Source organism: Ranitomeya imitator, chromosome 3 (genome assembly GCF_032444005.1).
Source record: "Ranitomeya imitator isolate aRanImi1 chromosome 3, aRanImi1.pri, whole genome shotgun sequence".
NCBI lineage: Eukaryota > Metazoa > Chordata > Amphibia > Anura > Dendrobatidae > Ranitomeya > Ranitomeya imitator.
Window position 1 is genome coordinate 88,829,713 of NC_091284.1, and position 24,921 is coordinate 88,854,633.

Genomic DNA, 24,921 nt, shown 5'->3' on the forward strand with positions numbered 1-24,921 from the left:
ACCAGCGATACGACCTGGCCGTGATCGTTGGTAAGTCGTTGTGTGGTCGCTGGGGAGCTGTCACACAGACAGCTCTCTCCAGCGACCAACGATCAGGGGAACGACTTCGGCATCGTTGAAACGGTCTTCAACGATGCCGAAGTCCCCAGGAAACCAGGGTAAATATCGGGTTACTAAAGCGCAGGGCCGCGCTTAGTAACCTGATATTTACCCTGGTTACCATTGTAAAAGTAAAAAAACACTACATACTCACATTCCGATGTCTGTCACGTCCCCCGGCGTCAGCTTCCCGCACTGACTGTGTCAGCGCCGGCCGTAAAGCAGAGCACAGCGGTGACGTCACCGCTGTGCTCTGCTTTACGGCCTGGCGCTGACAGTCAGTGCAGGGAAGCTGACGCCGGGGGACGTGACAGACATCGGAATGTGAGTATGTACTGTTTTTTTTTTTTAACTTTTACAATGGTAACCAGGGTAAATATCGGGTTACTAAGCACGGCCCTGCACTTAGTAACCCGATATTAACCCAGGTTACCAGTGAACACATCGCTGGATCGGCGTCACACACGCCGATCCAACGATGACAGCGGGTGATCAGCGACCAAAAAAAGGTCCTGATTATTCCCCAGCGACCAAAGATCTCCCAGCATGGGCCTGATCGTTGGTCGCTGTCACACATAACGAGATCGTTAGCGGGATCATTGCTACGTCACAAAAAGCGTGACGTTGCAACGATATCATTAACGAAATCGTTATGTGTGAAGGTACCTTTACAGGTGTAGCAAACTTTAACATTCAAAGAAGACCTGTTACTAGGTCAAATGTGACCAGTTTTTGTTTTCATTTTATTCCTGCTGCTCTTCTGATTGTTAAGTTTTGTTTGTTTTTTTAAATCTGACATACAGTTCCAGAGCTGTGGTTTTTTGTTTTTTTATTTAGTGCTCATTTTTATGGCTTTTACTCCTGAAGACCCAGTCAGATGCCGCTCACACAACCAAATCTGATCTCATGTTAACACTGATGAAGGGCAACACCCCGAAACACGTCTGCAAATTGAGATTCTGGTTTCACTTTTACACTGGCATGCCAATGTAAGGCTTATAAGTCATGCAGTGCTCCTCTGACATGGGGCAACACCTCAAAACACCATGCTTTTATTCTAAATCATGTGGCAAGGCTTATTAAATGGTCAATATTGACTTTTAGGATTGCTACTTCCAGTAAAGGTACCTTTACACTAAACGACTTACCAACGGTCACGACCAGCGATACAACCTGCACGTGATCGTTGGTAAGTCGTGTTGTGGTCGCTGGGGAGCTGTCACACAGACAGCTCTCCAGCGACCAACGATCAGGGGAAAGACTTCGGCATCATTGAAATTGTCTTCAATGATGCCGAAGTCCCCCTGCAGCACCTGGGTAACCAGGGTAAACATCGGGTTACTAAGTGCAGGGCCGCGCTTAGTAACCCGATATTTACCCTGGTTACCATTGTAAAAGTAAAAAAAAAACAAAAACAGTACATGCTCACATTCTGATGTCTGTCACGTCCCCCGCCGGCATCCACAGGGTTAAAACTGCTTTCGGCAAAAGCGCTGCTAATGCACGCGCTGCTGCTGAGATGCACTGACTGTGTCAGCGACGGCAGTAACAGCAGTGACGTCACCGCTGTGCTCTGCTTTACGGCCGGCGCTGACACAGTCAGTGCATCTCGGCAGCAGCGCGTGCATTAGCAGCGCTCCTGCCGAAAGCAGTTTTAACCCTGTGGACGCCGGGGGACGTGACAAACATCAGAATGTGAGTATGTACTGTTTTTTTTTTTTTTTTTTAACTTTTACAATGGTAACCAGGGTAAATATCGGGTTACTAAGCGCGGCCCTGCGCTTAGTAACCCGATATTTACCCTGGTTACAAGTGAACACATCGCTGGATCGGCATCACACACGCCGATCTAGCGATGACAGCGGGTGATCAACGACCCAAAAATGGTCCTGATCATTCCCCAATGACCAACGATCTCCCAGCAGGGGCCTGATCGTTGGTCGCTGTCACACATAACGAGATTGTTAGCGGGATCGTTGCTACGTCACCAAAAGCGTGACGTTGCAACGATATCGTTAACGATATCGTTATGTGTGACTCCAGCTTTAGAGGCACTAGAGATCCAATCCTCTTTGCACATTCTGAACGGAGCGATAGCTTTGTAAAAGCTATGTTGGCTGGCCATAAACATCAGGACGCTATCTCTTCTGATATGCCCCATATACATGCACGCTCGGTTGACCATACATGTGTTCTATATGGGGGGGAATAATTTCCACTGAAAGGATCCAGCCCTTAAAGTCAACATGCCCAATCCTTCTTGCTCCAGATATGATCCCATACACATTAGATGATCGGTCAGGCCTGCTGATATTATTGTACGATGTATGGTCAGTCTAAGAATCAGCAGCATAAAAGATAGAGGGGATCATTGATTAAGACAGGAGTTTTACGTGGCAGTCTATGTCTAGGGTGTGCTGGGGTAAGATGCAAAATTTATTAAGAGGAGTCAGCCGGTTAATAAATATGTCACATTTTTCAGATGCTCCTATACTAAAGTAATTTCTGCTATAATTTAACCCAAGGACCTCCCACTAAGCTCCACAAAGTCCCTGGCATAAAAAGCTACAAAATTTATGTGCAATTACACAGCGTTCTAAATTATGCAAATGTTATTTTTTTCTCTGATTTTCAAAAAATGGCTGATACAAATGAGTATTGTATATACTCGTGTATAAACTGACCTGAGTATAAGTCGAGGCACCTAATTTTGCCACGAAAAACTGGGAAAACGTATTGACTCGAGTATAAGCCGGGTATGCATTTTCCTCTCATCCCTATCCTGAAATGCATGGCTCCTCATCCCGTTCTTTGCCTGCATGGCTCCTCATCCCCATCATAGTCTGCATGGCTCCTCATTCCCATCATAGTCTGCATGGCTCCTCATCCCCATCCTGGTATACAAGGCTTCTCATCCCTATCCTTGTATACATGGCTTATCATCCCCATCCTGGTATGCAAGGCTCCTCATCCCTATCCTTGTATGCATGGCTCCTCATCCCAATTCTTGTATGCATGGTTTCTCATCCCTATCCTTGTATGCATGGCCCCCATTCAAAAAGCATTAAAAAAAGACAAAACAAAAAAAAAAAAAAAACACAAAACATCCTACTTACCTTCCCTGCACACCCTCGCAGAACCTTGTGCCGGTGCCAGCAGCTCCAGCGCCATCACATGTCTCTGCTCATTAAGGTAATGAATATTCACCTCTCTCCACGCCTTAACAGGCCAAGTTACATGTTAACATAGGACCCCTTCTTTAATATCACCTTCACAATTCTTGCATCCATTGAACTTTGCATGAAGTCAGAATCGCCTCCCAGAGCTGCTGTTTTGAAGTGAACTGCCTCCCACCCTCATAGATTTCCTGCTTGATGATACTCCAAAGCTTCTCTATAGGGTGGAGGTCAGGGGAAGATGGTGGCCACACCATGAGTTTATCTCCTTTTATGCCCATAGCAGCCAATGACTCAGAGGTATTCTTTGCAGCATGAGATGGTGCATTGTCATGAATGAAGATGACTTTCGTATGGATGGCACGGTTCTTCTTTTTGTACCATGAAAGAAAGTGGTCAGTCAGAAACACTATGAACTTTGCCGAAGTCATTTTCACACCTCCAGGGTCCCTAGAGGGGCCTACCAGCTCCTTGCTGATGTTGCAGTTTTGTTGAGACATGTTGGCCAGCCACTACTCCATGGCACTCATCAGTAAACAACAAGTCTCTGGAGGATCCTACACCTTGAGGTTTATAGGATTCCAAAGGAACCAGCAGCTTCAAATACCAGTTTGCTGCTTTGCAATGGTATTGTAGCAGCTGCTCTCTTAATCCGATTAATTTGTCTGGCAGAAACCTTCCTCATTATACCTTTATCTGCACGAACCCATCTGTGCTGTGAATCAGCCACATATCTATTCACAGTACGATCATGCTTACGTTTCTGTGAAATATCTAATGTTTTAATTGTCTAAGGCATTGAACTATTTGACCTTTTTCATCAGTAGAGAGGTCCTTATTGTTTCCCATATTGCATGAAACCTGTGACCTACTTAATAATGTAGAACGTTCTTGTTAAGTAGTTTTCCTTCAATTGGGCTCATCTGACAAACTAATTAGCACAGGTGTTTGAGATTGAGTTCAGTTGGATCCAAAGAGCCCTGAGACACAAGACCATCCATGAGTTTATTTGAAAAGCACAAAATTTAATATTTTTGACAATTAAATCCAATCTACTTAATTTGGAACGTGGTGTAGGTGATGACAAAAATGTTTTAACTTTCTAATATCAGTTTTCTGGAGTAAAGTACTTGATGGATTTCCCCTAAAGTCTACAGTTTTTTTGAGGTCCGAGGGCCATTGCCAGATTATACCAATTACAAAGACTGTGATAAAATGTTAAGGGGTAACCTCATTTAAGACATAAAGACAGTATAAGCCATAAATATCCGATAAGCGGGGGTTTCCAGTTATCTGGAGAATATGGATCCTTATCTCCTGCTATGGCAGCTTTAAAAATTAAAAAAAAAAAAAAAAATATGACAAAACAGCAAAGCAATCCAGGATAAACTACAAAAGAGGGAGCGACACTGATGCAAGTGTCTGGTGGCCACTCACAAGTTCATGGCGGACTGCAAATGGCCCCCAAGCCGCAGGTTGTGCCCCCTACTATAGATGTTAAATACAATAAATATACTTACACTTAATAAATTAAAGTTAAATAAATTCACAATACTTCCATGTAAATTTTCTACACACATTATAATAAATGTTCCAATTAAATTATATATTCATTACACAATTAATCATTAATATTTAATACTAGAATTATCCAGCTTTGCACGGGTCTATTTGGTTTACCTGTTTGCGGTTTGTATGTGGTTAAAAACTGATTGCTACTGATATTCGCATTTGTGTTCCTTTTTTCGGCGAATACCTCGAGAACAGTACGTTCTAGAGAGTTGAAACACGGTCTAAAACAGGGGTGGGCAATTAATTTTGCCATGGGGCCGCATGAGAAAGTGGGATGGTTTTAGAGGGCCGAACTAATATAATTACCGTATTTTTCGGACTATAAGATGCACCAAACCATAAGGCGCACCCCAAATTTGGGGTGAAAATTGCAGAAAAAAAGATTTTTTATAAGACGGGGGTCCGTCTTATTGTCCGAATTTACAGTATCTTACAGTAAGATTCTTACCTGAGGGCTGGAGGTGGCAGAGCAGGGTCACAGGAGGCATGGTGTAGGCAGAGGTGGGTTGATGCGATGTGGCGTGCACCTGAGCAGGGTCCCTTCCTGCTTAGGCGGGCGACGCCACGGCTTGGTGTCCATGGGGGGGTTGCAGCAGTGGTGGTGCAGCGGCAGAGGTGCGGTATGGCGTGCGCAGGGTCCCTTCCAACGGAATCCGAGATCTAAATCTGCAAACTCGGCTTCAGGAAAATGGCCGCCGCGATCTCCATCTGCGCACGCGCGGCCATTTTCCTGAAGCCCCATGAAGCAGAGCACTCCATCTGCGCACGCGCGGCCTTGGGAAGATCGCCACCGATAAACAGGTAATCAACCTGGCCTTCACTCCAGCTGCCAGCGGTCCTCCTCAGAAGCGGCTAGCAGCTGGCCGAGCGGTGCCGGGGGCGGCTGTCAGAAGTGACAGCTAGCTGGGGGGCCGCTTAAAATCATCATGCGGGCCGGATGCGGCTCGCGGGCCGCATCTTGCCCAGGTCTGGTCTAAAACCTTTGAAAGAGCCAGATTTATGTATTTGCCGAATTTGGTACATACTGGTCCAGTCATTTGGCCGTCTATAAGGGGCGGACAGTAGACAGCAGAAATTCATAGATAGGCAGGTAGATAAAGATTGTAGTAATGTGCTGGGTTATATGTGGTAAGTCACACAGGGGTGATGCATAATGGTGACATCACCGGTTTCTACACAAGTGATCAGGATATGTAGATGTGATTGTGCAAAAAGGACAAGTGTCAGTTTTGCTGTTACCGAAAAATAAAAAATGCTTAAACTTTTGATAATGGTTTGGACATCACACAGTTTGTGCCGACCATTACCTCCACATGACGTGGAGCCCGAGAGTGAGAAGGAAGAGCTCACTTACTCAGACAGTGAGAAAGCAGAAAGTAGAGAGTAAGCATCCTCCATTATTTGCATTCTAGTTTTTACACCAGGATCTTGGCTTTAATCTGTTTATTTTTCCCACCTGCAGTGCAGTAGCTAAGCTCAGATCTTAATGGTGTGGCTGACGCCGAGCTTGTTCTCAGTCACATGGAGAGACAGCTGCAGTCCAGAAGATGGCGCACAGTTCAGTGTATTCCTGTGGACAGTAGCTTTACCTCCAAAGGTAAAAATCAGTCACAGGACCCTAAAAGTCTCAGTGCGGCCCAGGCCTAATAGTAACATGGATAGGTAATGGTAACACCTGAGCGGTGTTGTAAGCGGAAATCTACAAACGTACAAGATACGAGACGCTACTTACATATCTGTGTTCCAAGTTTTGGTTCTGGTATTAAAATAGCCCCAACTAGCGGCATTCTGCCCCGACATCACCGGTCTCTGGAGGCCGCACAGCATGGAGACCACGTAGTCCTGGATTGTACCAGCAGCGTCATATTGCTGAAGGAGGTCAGGCCTGTAAAATACATGAAGGGACAGGTCAGGAGATGAGCCAACCTTAGGACAACCCCCATCCACAGCTTTGTCGTCCTTTTCCAGGGGCAGGTACTCTGTCCGCAGTGTTTGGAGAGCGATCAAACATATGTCCATGGGATCCCGGTAGCCAAATGGCATCGATCACCATTTTAGAATATATCCTATTGACTTAGGAAGAACCTCTAGGAAAGGTGCCCATAAGCCTAAACATTGTGGTGGGCTGAACGTATTGTCTCCTGACCACCATACACATGCACTCTCATATTTGGAAAATTAGAGAAATAAGCAACAAGACAATGTGGCTAGTGATGAGCGCAAGTGCTCGGGTACGCACCGAATATCGCGGGTGCTCAAGTGACATTTTCAACTCCCAGCGGCCACATGTTTCGAGGCTGTTTGACAGCTACAAAACACTGGCTGTGTATGTCAGGCAATCCTTGCATGTTTTTTGTGACTCTCTAACAGCCGCGAAACAAGCGTCTGCTGGACTCGAATATGTCACTCGAGCACCCGCGATACTTGGTACCCGAGCACCCTGGGGAAACTCGAGTTACGAGCACTGGCGCTCATCACTAAATGTGACACATCTCCTGTAGGAACACAAGTACTGGGAGTTATCCAACATTATTATTATTTATTATTATAGCGCCATTTATTCCATGGCGCTTTACATGTGAGGAGGGGTATACATAATAAAAGACAAGTACAATAATCTAGAGGTCACAACTGGTACAGGAGGAGAGAGGACCCTGCCCGCGAGGGCTCACAATCTACAAGATGGTCCTCTCCCTGGACATTACCTGTCACGTTAGCGTCAGGAGACTCGAATACACATTACTCAATTTTCTGGTTCAGATTACCGCAATCTAATGTATATGAAATCCTTAAAAATAACAAAACTCAGGTTTCATGGACTCTTAAAAGGTCCAGTGCTGCCTCTCTGCTACTGCTCCCGTCTTTGTAGACAGGCTGCAGTAGTGATGTCACGACTACAGTGAATATGAACGCTGCAGCCAATCACTGGGCTCAGATGTGGCTCTGATGTAGACAGCATGATCTGTTGAGCCCAGTGATTGGCTGCAGCAGCAAAGCAGATTCCCAGGAGAATTCCAAGGGACCAGATCCAAATTGTCTTTATTGTAGTCCATATAAAAATATGTGCAAGTCAAGCCATTCGGTGCATACTCATAACTTACAAGTACAACAAGTCCCAGGAAGGCATTAGATACTGATTGACTGTCACCATGTCAGGAGCAGCAGCGCTTGACCTGGGGTGTGTGTAATACCGGATTTTAGGATAAGCCGATGAGGATAAAAGAAAAAACAGTACAGTATTCCCAGAAGTCATGACAAGCACAAACTATTTCAGATTTTTATTTGCAGATTTTGCTGATCTGATATCCCAGGAATGGTTTAGATCATTGACTTTAAAAGGCATGTGACGGCCACAGTCCTGTGGATTTCTGGCATCTGCCTTTCGGACACACAGGAAATTCCTGTATCTGGTGAGATCACTCTGTTATTGTCCCCCAGTGACAGTCCTTCTAGGCATACGTCTTCACACAACAGATAGATCCAAGATACAGTAATAAAATCATATTTACATACGGAAAGAATGCAGCGTTTTAGGTACAATGCAATTTTGTACATTGTTGAAAAGTGGTGTTTTCCTTTAACCAAAATCTGCCACCAGGTCTGTGTTACCAGTATGATATAAGGACATAGATCCTGACACGTTCCAGTCCCTACTCAACCCAAGAGAGCAGGCCCCAACCACGGATCTCCGTGCTGACGATCTGGCCAATTAATTCAAAGAAAAAATTGACCACATTCGACAGGAAATCATCTCCCAATCTCTTCATACCATGCACTGTCCTCCCTCCCCCACTGCATCTAGTTCACTCTCTGACTTTGAAGCAGTTACAGAAGAAGAAGTAAGCAGGCTCCTTGCATCTTCTCGCCCGACCACTTGCACCAGTGACCCCATTCCGTCACATCTCCTCCAGTCCCTTTCCCCAGCTGTCACCTCTCACCTAACAAAAATATTCAACCTTTCCCTCACTTCCGGTATTTTTCCCTCCTCATTTAAGCATGCCATCATACATCCATTACTTAAAAAACCATCCCTCAATCAAAACTGTGCCACTAATTATAGACCTGTCTCTAATCTTCCCTTCATCTCTAAACTCCTCGAACGCCTGGTCCACTCCCGTCTTACCCGCTATCTCTCAGATAACTCTCTTCTCGACCCTCTTCAATCTGGCTTTCGCTCTTTACACTCTACTGAAACTGCCCTCACTAAAGTCTCTAATGACCTACTAACAGCAAAATCTAACGGTCACTACTCCATGCTAATTCTCTTGGATCTCTCTGCAGCATTTGATACTGTGGATCATCAGCTCCTCCTCACTATGCTCCGCTCCATCGGCCTCAAGGACACCGTTCTCTCCTGGTTCTCCTCCTATCTCTCTGACCGATCCTTCACTGTATCTTTTGCTGGTTCCTCCTCCTCTCACCTTCCCCTTACTGTTGGGGTTCCTCAAGGATCAGTCCTAGGCCCCCTCCTCTTCTCTTTGTATACTGCCCCTATTGGACAAACAATCAGTAGATTTGGTTACCAGTACCATCTCTATGCTGACGACACCCAATTATACACCTCTTCTCCTGTTGTCACGCCGACCATTTTAGAAAACACCACGGATTGTCTTACCGCTGTCTCTAACATCATGTCCTCCCTCTATCTTAAACTAAACCTGTCAAAATCTGAACTCATCGTGTTCTCTCCCTCTACTAGCCTACCTTTGCCTGACCTTGCCATCTCCGTGTGCGGTTCCACCATTACTCCAAAGCAACATGCCCGCTGCCTTGGGGTCACCCTTGATTCCGAGCTTTCATTCACCCCCCACATCCGATCACTGGCTTGCTCTTCTTACCTGCATCTCAAAAACATTTCTAGAATTCGCCCTTCTCTTACTTTTGACTCTGCAAAAACTCTTACTGTTTCACTTATTCATTCTCATCTGGACTATTGTAACTCTCTACTAATCGGCCTCCCTCTTACCAAACTCTCCCCGCTCCAATCTGTCCTGAATGCTGCTGCCAGGATCATATTCCTCACCAACCGTTACACCGATGCCTCTACCTTGTGCCAGTCATTACACTGGCTACCCATCCACTCCAGAATCCAGTACAAAACTACTACCCTCATCCACAAAGCACTCCATGGCTCAGCACCACCCTACATCTCCTCTCTGGTCTCAGTCTACCACCCTACCTGTGCCCTCCGCTCCGCTAATGACCTCAGGTTAGCATCCTCAATAATCAGAACCTCCCACTCCCATCTCCAAGATTTTACACATGCTGCGCCGATTCTTTGGAATGGATTACCTAGGTTAATACGATTAATCCCCAATCCCCACAGTTTTAAGCGTACCCTAAAAACTCATTTGTTCAGACTGGCCTACCGCCTCAATGCATTAACCTAACGATCCCTGTGTGGCCTATTTAAAAAAAAAAAAAAAAATCAGGTTCCTCGCATTATGTTCTCATTCACTTTATGCAGTTAATAGCCCTCTGTGTCTGTACTGATACATACTTAGGCAGTTAACTGGTTCATGCAGCTTTACATGAACACCCGAGCCTTACACTATGGCCGGTCCGAATAACTAAAGCTATTGTTACCATCCACCTCTCGTGTCTCCCTTTTCCTCATAGTTTGTAAGCTTGCGAGCAGGGCCCTCATTCCTCCTGGTATCTGTTTTGAACTGTATTTCTGTTATGCTGTAATGTCTATTGTCTGTACAAGTCCCCTCTATAATTTGTAAAGCGCTGCGGAATATGTTGGCGCTATATAAATAAAAATTATTATATTATTATTATTATTCCAGTGATGTGTCACTCACTGGGCTGCTTGCTGTAGTTTTAATAAAATTACAGTTTTCTCTGCAGTACATCTAGCAGTTCTCTGAATGCTGAGCTGTGTATAACCCCGCCCACACAGCCTTCACCGTACACCAGTGGTGGGGGCGGGGTTTCCACAGAGCTCATTAATATGGAGGAGAAATGGCAGCAGGTTTACTAGCCTCTTGCTGGTAAAACAGTAATTCCATCAAAACTACAGCTAGCAGGCAAGTAAGTGATACATCACTGTGTGACGCCCAGGAGACCGGGGTACCCAGCACCGGACCAATGGGGTCTGTCTCTTGAGGGAGATGTCACGAATGGCTTGACCCGGTGCTGTGGCCTCAGGCAATGCACAGTGTAAGGGGTATCATGAGGGAACAGGCACTTACTTGATCAGCAGCAGGTTCTCTCAGCGGTGATGATCCTGATCCTGCATAGATAGCTACTGTCCAAATGAAAGTCTGAGGCACTGAAACGTTTAACCAGTTTACTTCAACATACAGGGATTTACAACCAGTCCTGTCACCGGAGTCTGTATGGGAACTGTGAGTTACTTTGACCCTGCCGGGGTCTTCGCCTCTTATTGTACGCAGTTTCTGTGTGGCCCTGCTGCTGTATGTGAACTGGCTGCCGGCCCAATCTGTCCCCTCCGGGTCCTGGTTCGACGGGCAACCCGAGTCCTTTTATCGGCTTACCCCCTCCAGGAGTACCGCTGAACTCTGTGTCTGTTGCTGCGTCCGGCCCTAGTGAAGCTGATAACACCTCACGTTTTTCCGGTTGCTGTATTATATATAATGAATACAGCCACGGATCCGGTATCCGTCTTTGCGCCTGTTCTGGGTAGTGATTAATGCTACCCGGTTCTCACAATGTCCTTTTTCTCTGTCCCTTTTCTCCTCAGGCCGGTGATTTGGGCCTAGAAACCGTCATAGGGCTGTTAGAAATTCAGCTGTATGACCTTTTACTTTCAGCTCCTTAGCCCAACTGCCAGTTCTTCTCTCAGACAAGAATGGATCAAGGGGAGTCTCTGGAGCTCCCCCTTCTGGCCGGAGGTGGTAGTGCAGTCTTGCTATTTTAGTATTTGTATTTAGTGTCAGTAACTGTTTTTGTGGCAAATACCCCTAGGGGTGCCACATTCCCCCTTAGTTAAGAACAGTACTCCGGGACTGTGGGACGATAACATTTTGAAATAATTAATATGTACAGAGTCTTAAAAATGAAAAGTTACAAAAACCACTCAAGGAAACAAAAATAGAGTTCTGTAAAAAGTCACTTCAAATAGCGTCCATTAATATAGTTCTATCCTTGAAGGTACTAGGAAAGGCACTGCACTTTGCGTCCAAGAATTTAGTTCCATTTTTCCAACGGAGTTACCAATATAAAGTCTAAAGAAAGTTCAAAAAGAGCAAAAAGCAAAGTTCAAAAAGCAGTCTTTCCGGAGCTTTGATTTAGTGCCTCCGGGCTCATAAAAAGTTCAAGAATATGCAAGAAGTTCATACAGACAAGTCTCTGTAGGTACTGGGCTTAAACGTTGCAGAATGATAACAATGACTATAGTTTTATAGTTGGTAATCCGCATACCTGGCCGGTAATTGACCCTGGGTACTACGCTGTGATCTACGTAATAGCGGTGTCTCTTCATGTGGTGTACTACTGTCTACTGCGGATGTAGTATCTGCCCGCTCTGCTAAAGATAATTCCACGACTATGGAGTTGGCAAGTCCACCGTGAATGGGATCACTCTGATCAGGAATCTGTTCTTCCTGGCCTGGAATCTCCTGTAGTACGGGGTCAGCCTCTTCCTGTCTTGGGACTTCTGGTATTGGGTTCGGTGTTGGGTAAAAGGCCACCATGGGAACCACTACTGCACCATGGTATGTTAGTAGGGTTTTGGGAAAGTCTCCTATACAGGTGTGATACATTTCCTCTTCTTTTTCCTTTACTGGTTGGACCTGCATGGTTTGAAATAACTTCTGGTTCTGGCTGGACAACTTCTGGCTCTTTCAATGCTTCCGGACACAATTTAAGATTGTCTCTTGACACTAATACAGATGTTAAGCCTCCGTTTTTGCTAATGAGACACATTTTAGGATTATCCACTCTTGTTGGTAAAACTGTGTAGGGTACGGCTTCCCACTGATTGTCTAGTTTATTGGTTCGACGATTTCTCTTGAGCACTTGGTCACCCGGTCTTAATGGGGTCACTAGAGCATTCTGGTTGAAAGTTCGCTCTTGTCTTTCTCTAGTTTGCTGAAGGCTTCTTTCCACACTCTCTTGCACTTGGCGATACTGCTTTTGCCGTATGATCTCCCAATTGGAGTCTTGAACTTCTGCGTCTGGTTTCAGAATTCCCATTTCTAGATCGATTGGTAATTGGCCGGGTCTTGCAAGCATAAGGTAAGCTGGGGTGCAGTTGGTGGAGCTCACCGGGACATGATTATACAGATCCACCAAGTCAGGCAATTTCTCTGGCCATTGATTCCTTTCTGTCTCAGGTAAAGTCTTTAGTAGGTCTATTACAATATGGTTCATCTTCTCGCATAAGCCGTTTGTTTGTGGATGATAGGCCGTCGTCCGGATCTTTTTGCAACCATACATATTACAGAATTCTCTGAAGATCTCTGATTCAAAGGCTGTACCTTGGTCGGTGAGAACCTGTTCCGGATATCCATGGGGTCTACAAAAGTACGTTTGGAACGCTTTGGCTGCTGTTTTTGCTGTCAGATCTTTTACGGGTACTACTACCAAGAAACGTGAATAATGGTCCACGATGGTCAAGGCATAGACATAGCCGGACCGGCTTGGTGTCAACTTCACGTGGTCCATGGCTACAAGTTCAAGTGGTTGTTTGGTGATTATGGGCTGCAGTGGTGCTCTTTGGCTCTTTTGATCGTTTCTTCTGAGGTTACACGGGCCACAATTTCTGCACCACTGTTCGATTGATTTTCTCATCCCGACCCAATAAAATCTTTCTCTTAGAAGTACTTCTAACTTTTTCCAACCGAAGTGACCAGCACCATTATGGTAAGCTTCGAGGACCATCTTGACATCTTGTTTAGGCACGATAATCTGCCAAACCAATTCATGTGTTTTCGGATTGGTGTACCTTCTACAGAGCTTCCCTTGATACAGGAACATTTTGCCTCTCTCTTTCCAGAGTTGATGCGTCTCTTCTGGGGCATCCTCATCGGGATATGCACTTTGCTCAGTTAACAGTTCCTTCACCAACTTCACAGCCGGATTGCTGTCTTGGGTGTCAGCCCATCTATGGTGTGCTAACGGATTAAAATTCACCTCTTGTTGTTTCTGATAGGTACTTGACTGATGATGTTTTGCCTTGGGATGATGGAAGGCTAGTAGTTCAATTTCTTCAAGCTCCCCCGTTTCTTCTTCTACATCTCTCAAGTGTGGCATCCGGGATAGGGCATCGGCATTTCCATTCCTGCGACCTGCTCGATACTTGATCTTGAAGTTGTAATTAGATAACCGGGCTATCCATCGCTGTTCTAACGCACCTAATTTGGCTGTGTCCAGGTGGGTCAACGGATTGTTGTCAGTATAGACAATAAATTCTGCAGCGGCCAGATAGTGTTTGAAACGTTCAGTCACAGCCCAAACTACTGCCAGTAGTTCCAATTTGAAGGAGCTATAATTTTCTGGATTTCTTTCAGTAGGCCGGAGCTTTCTACTTGCAAAGGCGATGACTTTCTACCGACCTTCTTGCTTTTGTGACAGCACCGCTCCTAGTCCCACATTACTGGCATCGGTGTAGAGGATGAAAGGTTGATGGTAATCTGGGTATGCCAGAACCTCTTCACCGATTAGTGCCTTCTTTAGTTGTTCAAAGGAGTCTTCCCTTTCGTCGTTCCACTGGAAAGGAGGGTTTCGGTTTGAAGGTTTCTTCGTCTGCCCTACCAAGGCGTCTTGCAAGGGTGCTGCCAACTTGGTAAATCCTTTTAAAAATCTGCGATAGTAACCCACCAATCCCAGGAATTGCCTCACTTCTTTTGCGTTGGTAGGTCTTGGCAAATCCCTTATGGCGCTTATTTTCTCGGGATCCGGTGCTACTCCCTCCGAACTCACGATGTGTCCCAGGTACTGTACCTTTGGCTTGAGAAGGTGACATTTGGATGGCTTGATTTTCATGCCATACCTGGATAAGGCTTCGAACACTTCTGCCAGGTCTTTTAAGTGTTGTTCGTAAGTCTTTGAGTAGACGATCACATCATCTAGGTACAGGAGGACGGTCTCGAAGTTCTTGTGTCCGAGGCAGCATTCCATCAGCCGCTTGAAGGTACCGGATGCGTTGCAGAGTCCGAATGGCATGCGATTAAATTCACATAGACCCATTGGTGTGGTGAATGCCATCTTTTCCTTATCTCTCTCAGCCACAGGGACTTGCCAATACCCGCTTGTTAGGTCTAAGGTGGAAAAATAATTAGCAGATTTCAAAGCAGTCAAGGACTCTTCTATCCTAGGCAAGGGGTAGGCGTCTTTATGGGTGATGTTATTAATCCGCCGGTAGTCTACGCACATTCTCATGGTTCCGTCCTTTTTTTTGACAATCACTAGAGGGGCCGCCCAGGGGCTACAGCTGTCTCTTATTACCCCAGCCTGTTTCATCTCCCTCAGCATATCTTTTGCACATTGATAGTGAGCGGGCGGTATGGGTCTATATCTTTCTTTTATTGGGGGATGGTCACCGGTGGGGATTGTGTGTTCTACCCCTTCTATCCGTCCGAAGTCCAATGGGTGTTTACTGAAGACTTGTTCATATTCCGTCACTAGCCTATACACCCCTTGTTTTTGATGGGTAGGTGTTGAACTTATGCCCACGTGTAGCTGTTGGCACCAATCCTCCAACTGAGCCGTTGACTTCCACCTGACAGGTTGGTTCTAAGGGCTCAATGGTTGTGATGGCATTGTTGTCAACAGTATATAGCTTTGCCACTGTAGCATACCTTGGCAAAGTGACCTCTTCCTCTCCACAGTTCAAAAGTCGTATCGGCACTCGTCCCCGGTGTACCTCGACTACCCCTCGTGCTGTGAGTATAGTGGGCCTGCTGTCGGTGTACACTGGTTCTATTAAGGCTTGATAATCTCGTCCCTTAGTACCAATGGCTGCTCTACACCATACCAGCATTTCTGTTTTTGGTGGGATTACAATAGATGTCGGATCACTTACCCTCACACTGCCAATTTCTCCACCGGCAACTTCTACCTGTTGCCTTAACATCAATACTTTTATTTCCCTCCGGAGAACTCTCTGCTGGTAGGATTGGGCAGTTTCAGCAATTTGCTGTAAGACAGAAATAACTTTGGCAAAGCAGTTCTCTAACACATTCATTCCTATCAATACAGTTGGTTCACAGTTCTGCCGGTCAACATCAACAACAATTATACCCTGTTTCTTCAATTCTACTTTACGAATCTTTATGGTCATCTCCCTGAATCCTAGTTTCAGTACCAACTTACCATTACAGGCCCATATATCTAGTTCAATATCAGAGGGCCCTTTATCAATATCTGCATCAGCCCAGTACCTCTTATAAAGGATATACGGTATAGATGAAATCTGGGAACCTGTGTCCAACAAAGCGTTGAGGGGAATTCCGTCCAGCACGATAGGGATAATGGGTCGTCCTCCGATGTACCTGTCGTGCCAGGGTGTTGGGCCTTGAAAGTTCATTCCTGCGAAGCGGCCCGCATTCCCAGGGGATTCCCGTTTAAATCACAATCTCGTGCAAAGTGGCCTGGCTGCTGGCAACGGCGTCAAATGGGCTGTCCATCCGGTTGGTAGCGGTCGCGGGGTCGTCCTCTCCATGTCGGGTATCTCCGGGGTCTCATCCATGGAACATCCTCTCTATGGTTTGCCAACTCCATCTTGGGTCCTCATCTCCTGCATGGTTTTAGCCATTGAAGCAACAACATCAGTTAAAGAGTCAAGCTTTTGTTGAAGAGCCTCATTAGTACTGGGCCCCAGGGGCTTAGCAATGGCCTCGGACATAGCTGATGTCACTGGCACTCCCTGTTGTTGAGGAGCCTCTGCCATGGGTTGCGCAGGATCCTGATCCCGAGGTGCCTCTGCCAGCTGGAGACGTATAGCGCTCTCCTTTAATTGGGCAAATGTCAATTCAGGGTTCTTAAAAACAAGCATGCTCACATGCCCCCGGTGAGAAGGGGTGTAGAGTCCCTCAATAAATTGATCTCTTAGCAGTTTATCCGCTCCGGTGTTAAAAATGGGTTCAGCCAGTGTAAGTGATTTAAGGGCTTCCTGCAGGTTTAAGGCAAAGTCTCTCACGCCCTCATTAGCTTTTTGTTTGCAACTAAAGAATCGTACTTTAGCTTTGCTGCCGGCAGTGGTTTCAAATGTAGCTTTTAATCCAGCAAATATGCGTTCAACAGTGCCTTTTAGATCAGCTGCCCATGCTGTGACTTCTCGCTTAGCATGGCCACTTAACTGCATCATCAGGAGACTAACACGCTGAACTTCACCCACGGGGAACATGTCAAAATGGGCCAGCATCTTTTCTCTGAAATCGTCAAGGGTATTAGGCTCACCTTCATACATTGGAAGCCACGGGCCACACGGGGTATATGGCATCAGCACCGGCATGATGGGCGCCACTCCTTGCACCGCTGCACTGCCAGACTCTCTATCGACACTCTGTCTTTCAGCTGCATTAGCGTCGCCGGGTGCTGCGGCATCTCCGTGCTGCGACATACTGTGCCCCCTTAGTTAATCCGGACCCTTCCGGTCCTCCGCTTCCGTCGGGATAGTGTAGATTCGTTCCGCTGTGCAGCAGGATTGGTTTTCCCCTTGCTCTGACGTCAGAGCGCTCAGCTTGGTGCCGCCCACAATGACACGCCCCCTGCTGCTCCCGCCCGCCGCGCGCTCTGTAATGGCGGATTCTGAAGTTTTTCAGTCAGACTGGGGCTCAGGTAATGGCGTAGCTCAATTAACAGTCTCGTGCCTAACGGTTATGAGGTGATGGCGGCCATCTTTACTCCATTATAACCAATGGGGAAAAGTCACTTTCAATAGTTTTTAATGGGAAATGGAATTTTCTTTAATAAAGTCAATTTTCAAGATTTTTCATCCAAGTTTTCACAGTTTTGGGCTCCAATCACGGCACACAATACCCGGTATACGGGCTGGCTGAATCCTGTTCGTGACGCCAATTGTGACGCCCAGGAGACCGGGGTACCCAGCACCGGACCAATGGGGTCTGTCTCTTGAGTGAGATGTCACGGGTGGCTTGACCCGGTGCTGTGGCCTCAGGCAATGCACAGTGTAAGGGGTATCATGAGGGAACAGGCACTTACTTGATCAGCAGCAGGTTCTCTCAGCGGTGATGATCCTGATCCTGGATAGATAGCTACTGTCCAAATGAAAGTCTGAGGCACTGAAACGTTTAACCAGTTTACTTCAACATACAGGGATTTACAACCAGTCCTGTCACCGGAGTCTGTATGGGAACTGTGAGTTACTTTGACCCTGCCGGGGTCTTCGCCTCTTATTGTACGCAGTTTCTGTGTGGCCCTGCTGCTGTATGTGAACTGGCTGCCGGCCCAATCTGTCCCCTCCGGGTCCTGGTTCGACGGGCAACCCGAGTCCTTTTATCGGCTTACCCCCTCCAGGAGTACCGCTGAACTCTGTGTCTGTTGCTGCGTCCGGCCCTAGTGAAGCTGATATCACCTCACGTTTTTCCGGTTGCTGTATTATATATAATGAATACAGCCACGGATCCGGTATCCGTCTTTGCGCCTGTTCTGGGTAGTGATTAATGCTACCCGGTTCTCACAATGTCCTTTTTCTCTGTCCCTTTTCTCCTCAGGCCGGTGATTTGGGCCTAGAAACCGTCATAGGGCTGTTAGAAATTCAGCTGTATGACCTTTTACTTTCAGCTCCTTAGCCCAACTGCCAGTTCTTCTCTCAGACAAGAATGGATCAAGGGGAGTCTCTGGAGCTCCCCCTTCTGGCCGGAGGTGGTAGTGCAGTCTTGCTATTTTAGTATTTGTATTTAGTGTCAGTAACTGTTTTTGTGGCAAATACCCCTAGGGGTGCCACAACTGCAATCACACCCCCGGAAGAATCAGAAGCGAAACGTGCGTCGGGGTGAGGAGGGATTCTGGTCACCCACTGGGCATTGGAGCAGCACTTGAATAACCGAGTAATATTTAAGATTTTTTTACATGTAAATTGGCATTTATCCCTCAGCATTGGCTGGGATTGTTTAGAACGTATTTAGGTCACGTGACTATGATATTACTGGTATGTAAATACCCTTGCCTTGTCCTGAATAGGGATACTTATGGATTACATATTGTGCTTAGCGGTTTCTAAGTGTTATTATGCTCTCTATTAATCCAAACACTAGCATTTGGATGTACTTATAATCAGCCTTAGAATCCGTCCTAGTTGAGGTACCTGTATATATTTTAGATATGTTTGTCTAATTTTAAAATACCTTAATAAAAATTACTTTAATTCTTAATGTAATCTGGATCTCTTCTTGTGGCTTCCAAGGGTGTCAGTCCGCATTTTGGCTATATACTGTTTAGGAAGTGCCAGTTTTTTTTTTTTTTAAATCTTTTTGGACTAAACTTAGGTATTTATCAGCTGTAATACATGCAGCCGCAGGGACTTGAACATAATATACGAGCATACCCCAGGTACTCCAAGAAAACCCGAGCATGCTCTGATAACACCTTATCGAAGCACGTTCGCTCATCACTAGTTATGAGTAATATTAAAAAGTAGGGGGATAATATATAATAATTCTCCTAGTATTGACACATTGGGCACAATTATTTATTGAAGGATTAGAAAAGCTCCTTGGAGAATGATAAATTTGATACTCAACAATTGATACAAGAATAGTACACGATTGTTAATTAATTTTTATCATATTAGTATCCACAATATAACCTGAACGTGAATCAAAAGGGCCATAGCAAATAAACTGCACAAAACATGGTGGGTATGAATTTACAGTTTTAATAATCAAAGAGAAAAGTTTTAATATTGTTAGTCCACTTCAGTCAGTGAATTTAGGAAATCATACTGGCAATTGAGTGGAAAGGAAGTTCATGCACCTATAGTGCTGGCAGCATACTGATTAGAAGGAACTGCCATTTCAGAAGGACAACAGTGGCAAATTATAGAGTATGCAAATCTGGTCGTATATGCATGTAAAGCTGTTTTAACTGGACCACAGTTTTTGTGTAAGGGCAGGTTGACGTTAACTAACCAATAACCCAGAAAAAGGTTACTTTACTGCACTCAATAACCATCTGTATATCCCCATAGTCAAACACTTACCAGCTACAACAATTCACATTTTTAAAGGAAATAATTATTGCTTTTTGACACATTTTTCAATTTTGCGACTTGTCTGTCTTAATTCTATATTTTACCTGTTTTTTAAATACCAGAATACAGTAGCGCAGCCGAAGCCGGACGCCACGTTCAGATGGGACTGTGGCTGTGGTAAGGAGGATAAGAAGTCTGTAGTGCATCGTCCATCTTCCCAGGTGACTAGTCGGCTGACTTCTTTAGGCTCAAAAACCCTGAGATTTTCACTGTTAATCCAATGACATCCTAATAATTGTAAAAAAAAAAAAAAAAGATCCATAAATGCCTTCCTGATTGCAGAGGAGCGCCGCTGCTTCAGAAATTAACACATCCACTAACATTGCATAGGTTCCTAGAGGATTATTCCCAAAAATCAGAAATAATCTCCTAACAGTTCCAACCATCCCAAAAAAACCAGAGCCCCATTATGGGTGGAGAGGAGGCGCACAAGCTCGACCTCCGCTTCATCCGTTGTCTAAAGGACGGCTGTAAATAGCTGAGCGTTGTAGTCCGCTTTATCCAGAGGTCCCAATGAAAATAAAAAGGGCGGAGGTGGAGAATCCGCACCTTCATTCATTCATGACGGGGGGGGGGGGGGGCTATTCCTGGATTCTAGAGCCCCAGGTAGAATTGCCGAGTTTTTTTTTTTAACCCCTTCATGGCCCAGCCTATTTTGACCTTAATGACCTGACCCTTTTTTGCAATTCTGACCAGTGTCCCTTTATGAGGTAATAACTCAGGAACGCTTCAACGGATCGTAGCGATTCTGAGAATGTTTTTTCGTGACATATTGGGCTTTATGTTAGTAGTAGTTTATTTGTGAAAAAAATTGGAAATTTGGCGTGCCGGTCACATGGGCGGCACGCGACCAATCAGAAGCCGCGACGTCATTCTCATTCACAAAAACTCCTAATTCTAGGAATTGAGGACCTGCGAATGACGTCGCGGCTTCTGATTGGTCGCGTGCCGGTCACATGGGAGGTGAGCATATCAATATTTTTTATTTTAATTCTTTATTTTACACATCCCTATGGATCCCAGGGCCTGAAGGAGAGTTTCCTCTCCTTCAGACCCTGGGAACCATGAGAATACCTTCCGATACTTGATGTCCCATTGACTTGTATTGGTATCGGATATCGGTATCGGCGATATCCGATATTTTTTGGGTATCGGCCGATACTATCCGATACTTTCAAGTATCAGACGGTATCGCTCAACACTACTAACCACAACACACCCCAACACACCCCTAACCCTAATCCCAACCCTATCCACAACCCTAACCTTAACCCCTTTATCCCATATGACGTACTATCCCGTCGAGGTGCCCTGGGACTTAATTCCCAGTGACGGGATAGTACGTCATATGCGATCGGCCGCGCTCACGGGGGGAGCGCGGCCGATCGCGGCCGGGTGTCAGCTGCCTATCGCAGCTGACATCCGGCACTATGTGCCAGGAGCGGTCACGGACCGCTCCTGGCACATTAACCCCTGGCACACCACGATCAAACATGATCGCGATGTGCCGGTGGTATAGGGAAGCTTCCCGCAGGGAGGGGGCTCCCTGCGGGGCTTCCCTGAGCCCCCCGCAGCAACGCGATGTGATCGTGTTGCTGCGAGGGTCTTACCTCCCTCCCTGCTCCATCCGGGCCCGGATCCAAGATGGCCGCGGATCCGGGTCCTGCAGGGAGGGAGGTGGCTTCACAGAAGCCTGCTTAGAGCAGGCACTGTGAAGGCTGCAGCGCTGCATGTCAGATCAGTGATCTGACAGAGTGCTGTGCACACTGTCAGATCACTGATCTGTGATGTCCCCACCTGGGACAATGTAAAAAAGTAAAAAAAAAAAAATCAAAAAAAATAATGAAAAAAAAAAAAAATAATTATTCCCATAAATACATTTCTTTATCTAAATAAAAAAAAAAAACAATAAAAGTACACATATTTAGTATCGCCGTGTCCGTAACGACCCGACCTATAAAACTGGCCCACTAGTTAACCCCTTCAGTAAACACCGTAAGAAAAAAAAAAAAACGAGGCAAAAAACAACGCTTTATTATCATACCGCCGAACAAAAAGTGGAATAACACGCGATCAAAAAGACAGATATAAATAACCATGATACCGCTGAAAGCGTCATCTTGTCCCGCAAAAAACGAGCCGCCATACAGCATCATCAGCAAAAAAATAAAAAAGTTATAGTCCTGAGAATAAAGCGATGCAAAAATAATTTTTTCTATAAAATAGTTTTTATCGTATAAAAGCGCCAAAACATAAAAAAATGATATAAATGAGGTGTCGCTGTAATCGTACTGACCCGAAGAATAAAACTGATTTATCAATTTTACCAAACGCGGAACGGTATAAACGCCTCCCCCAAAAGAAATTCATGAATAGCTGGTTTTTGGTCATTCTGCCTCACAAAAATCGGAATAAAAAGCGATCAAAAAATGTAACGTGCCCGAAAATGTTACCAATAAAAACGTCAACTCGTCCCGCAAAAAAAAAAGACCTCACATGACTCTGTGAACCAAAATATGGAAAAATTATAGCTCTCAAAATGTGGTAACGCAAAAAATATTTTTTGCAATAAAAAGCGTCTTTCAGTGTGTGACGGCTGCCAATCATAAAAATCCGCTAAAAAACCCGCTATAAAAGTAAATTAAACCCCCCTTCATCACCCCCTTAGTTAGGGAAAAATTAAAAAAAATGTATTTATTTCCATTTTTCCATTAGGGCTAGGGTTAGGGCTAGGGTTAGGGCTAGGGATAGGGTTAGGGTTAAGGCTACAGTTAGGGTTGGGGCTAAAGTTACGGTTAGGGTTTAGATTACATTTACAGTTGGGAATAGGGTTGGGATTAGGGTTAGGGGTGTGTCAGGGTTAGAGGTGTGGTTAGGGTTACTGTTGGGATTAGGTTTAGGGGTGTGTTTGGATTAGGGTTTCAGTTATAATTGGGGGGTTTCCACTGTTTAGGCACATCAGGGGTTCTCCAAACGCGACATGGCGTCCGATCTCAATTCCAGCCAATTCTGCGTTGAAAAAGTAAAACAGTGCTCCTTCCCTTCCGAGCTCTCCCGTGTGCCCAAACAGGGGTTTACCCCAACATATGGGGTATCAGTGTACTCAGGACAAATAGGAAAACAACTTTTGGGGTCAAATTTCTCCTGTTACCCTTGGGAAAATACAAAACTCGGGGCTAAAACATATTTTTTGTGGGAAAAAAAAAGATTTTTTATTTTCACGGCTCTGCGTTATAAACTGTAGTGAAACACTTGGGGGTTCAAAGTTCTCACAACACATCTAGATAAGTTCCATGGGGGGTCTAGTTTCCAATATGGGGTCACTTGTGGGGGATTTCTACTGTTTAGGTACATTAGGGGCTCTGCAAACGCAATGTGACACCTGCAGACCATTCCATCTAAGTCTGCATTCAAATGGCACTCCTTCCCTTCCGAACCCTCCCATGCGCCAAAACAGTGGTTCCCCCCACATATGGTGTATCATCGCACTCAGGACAAATTGGGCAACAAATTTTGGGGTCCACTTTCTCCTGTTACCCTCGGGAAAATACAAAACTGGGGGCTAAAAAAATAATTTTTGTGGGAAAAATTTTTTGTTTTATTTTTACGGCTCTGCATTATAAACTTCTGTGAAGCACTTGGTGGGTCAAAGTGCTCACCACACCTCTAGATAAGTTCCTTAGGGGGTCTACTTTCCAAAATGGTGTCACTTGTGGGGGTTTCAATGTTTAGGCACATCAGGGGCTCTCCAAGCGCAACATGGCGTCCCATCTCAATTCCTGTCAATTTTGCATTGAAAAGTCAAACGGCACTCCTTCCCTTCCGAGCTCTCCCATCCGCCCAAACAGTGGTTTACCCCCACATATGGGGTATCAGCGTACTCAGGACAAATTGTACAACAATGTTTGGGGTCCATTTTCTCCTGTTACCCTTGGTAAAATAAAACAAATTGGAGCTGAATTAAATTTTTTGTGAAAAAAAGTTAAATGTTCATTTTTATTTAAACATTCAAAAAATTCCTGTGAAGCACCAGAAGGGTTAATAAACTTCTTGAATATGGTTTTGAGCACCTTGAGGGGTGTAGTTTTTAGAATGGTATCACACTTGGGTATTTTCTATCATATAGACCCCTCAAAATGACTTCAAATGAGATGTGGTCCCTAAAAAAAAATGGTGTTGTAGAAATGAGAAATTGCTGGTCAACTTTTAACCCTTATAACTCCCTAACAAAAAAAAAATTTTGGTTCCAAAATTGTGCTGATGTAAAGTAGACATGTGGGAAATGTTACTTATTAAGTATTTTGTGTGACATATCTCTGTGATTTAATTGCATAAAAATTCAAAGTTGGAAAATTGCGAAATTTTCCTAATTTTCGCCAAATTTCCGTTTTTTTTTTCACAAATAAACGCAAGTTATATCGAATAAATTTTACCACTACCATGAAGTACAATATGTCACGAGAAAACAATGTCAGAATCGCCAAGATCCGTTAAAGCGTTCCAGAGTTATAACCTCATAAAGGGACAGTGGTCAGAATTGTAAAAATTGGCCCGGTCATTAACGTGCAAACCACCCTTGGGGCTTAAGGGGTTAATTCCAACCCTAACCCTAATTCCAACCCTAACTGTTGTGAATTCTGTGGCTGAATTCACTCCTGTGGTCACAAGTGGTACTGCAGCTTCTGAGCTTCCTCCCTCAGGTGTTCTGGTGAGCTCGTTAACTGCTTCATTACTTAACTCCGCCTGATGCTGCTATCCTTGCTCCTTGTCAATGTTTCAGTGTTGGATCTGAGCTTCTCCTGATTGTTCCTGTGACCTGCTGCTCTGTATAGCTAAGTGCTTGTTGCTTTTTTGTTTCTTTTTTTCTGTCCAGCTTGTCTTTTGTTTTGC

At 45.1% G+C, this 24,921-nt stretch overlaps 1 protein-coding gene across 1 annotated transcript in view; it reads right to left on the reverse strand.

Annotated features, from left to right (window-relative positions):
* SHPK (sedoheptulokinase) overlaps window positions 1-24,921 on the reverse strand; it is a 45,360-nt gene that overhangs the window by 14,089 nt on the left and 6,350 nt on the right. Inside the window, exons 3-4 of the mRNA XM_069761085.1 lie at window positions 20,076-20,259; window positions 6,580-6,732 (exon numbers count right to left, since the gene is read on the reverse strand). Of these exons, the coding sequence (XP_069617186.1) occupies window positions 6,580-6,732; window positions 20,076-20,259 (337 nt within the window). The remainder of the gene's footprint in view (window positions 1-6,579; window positions 6,733-20,075; window positions 20,260-24,921) is intronic.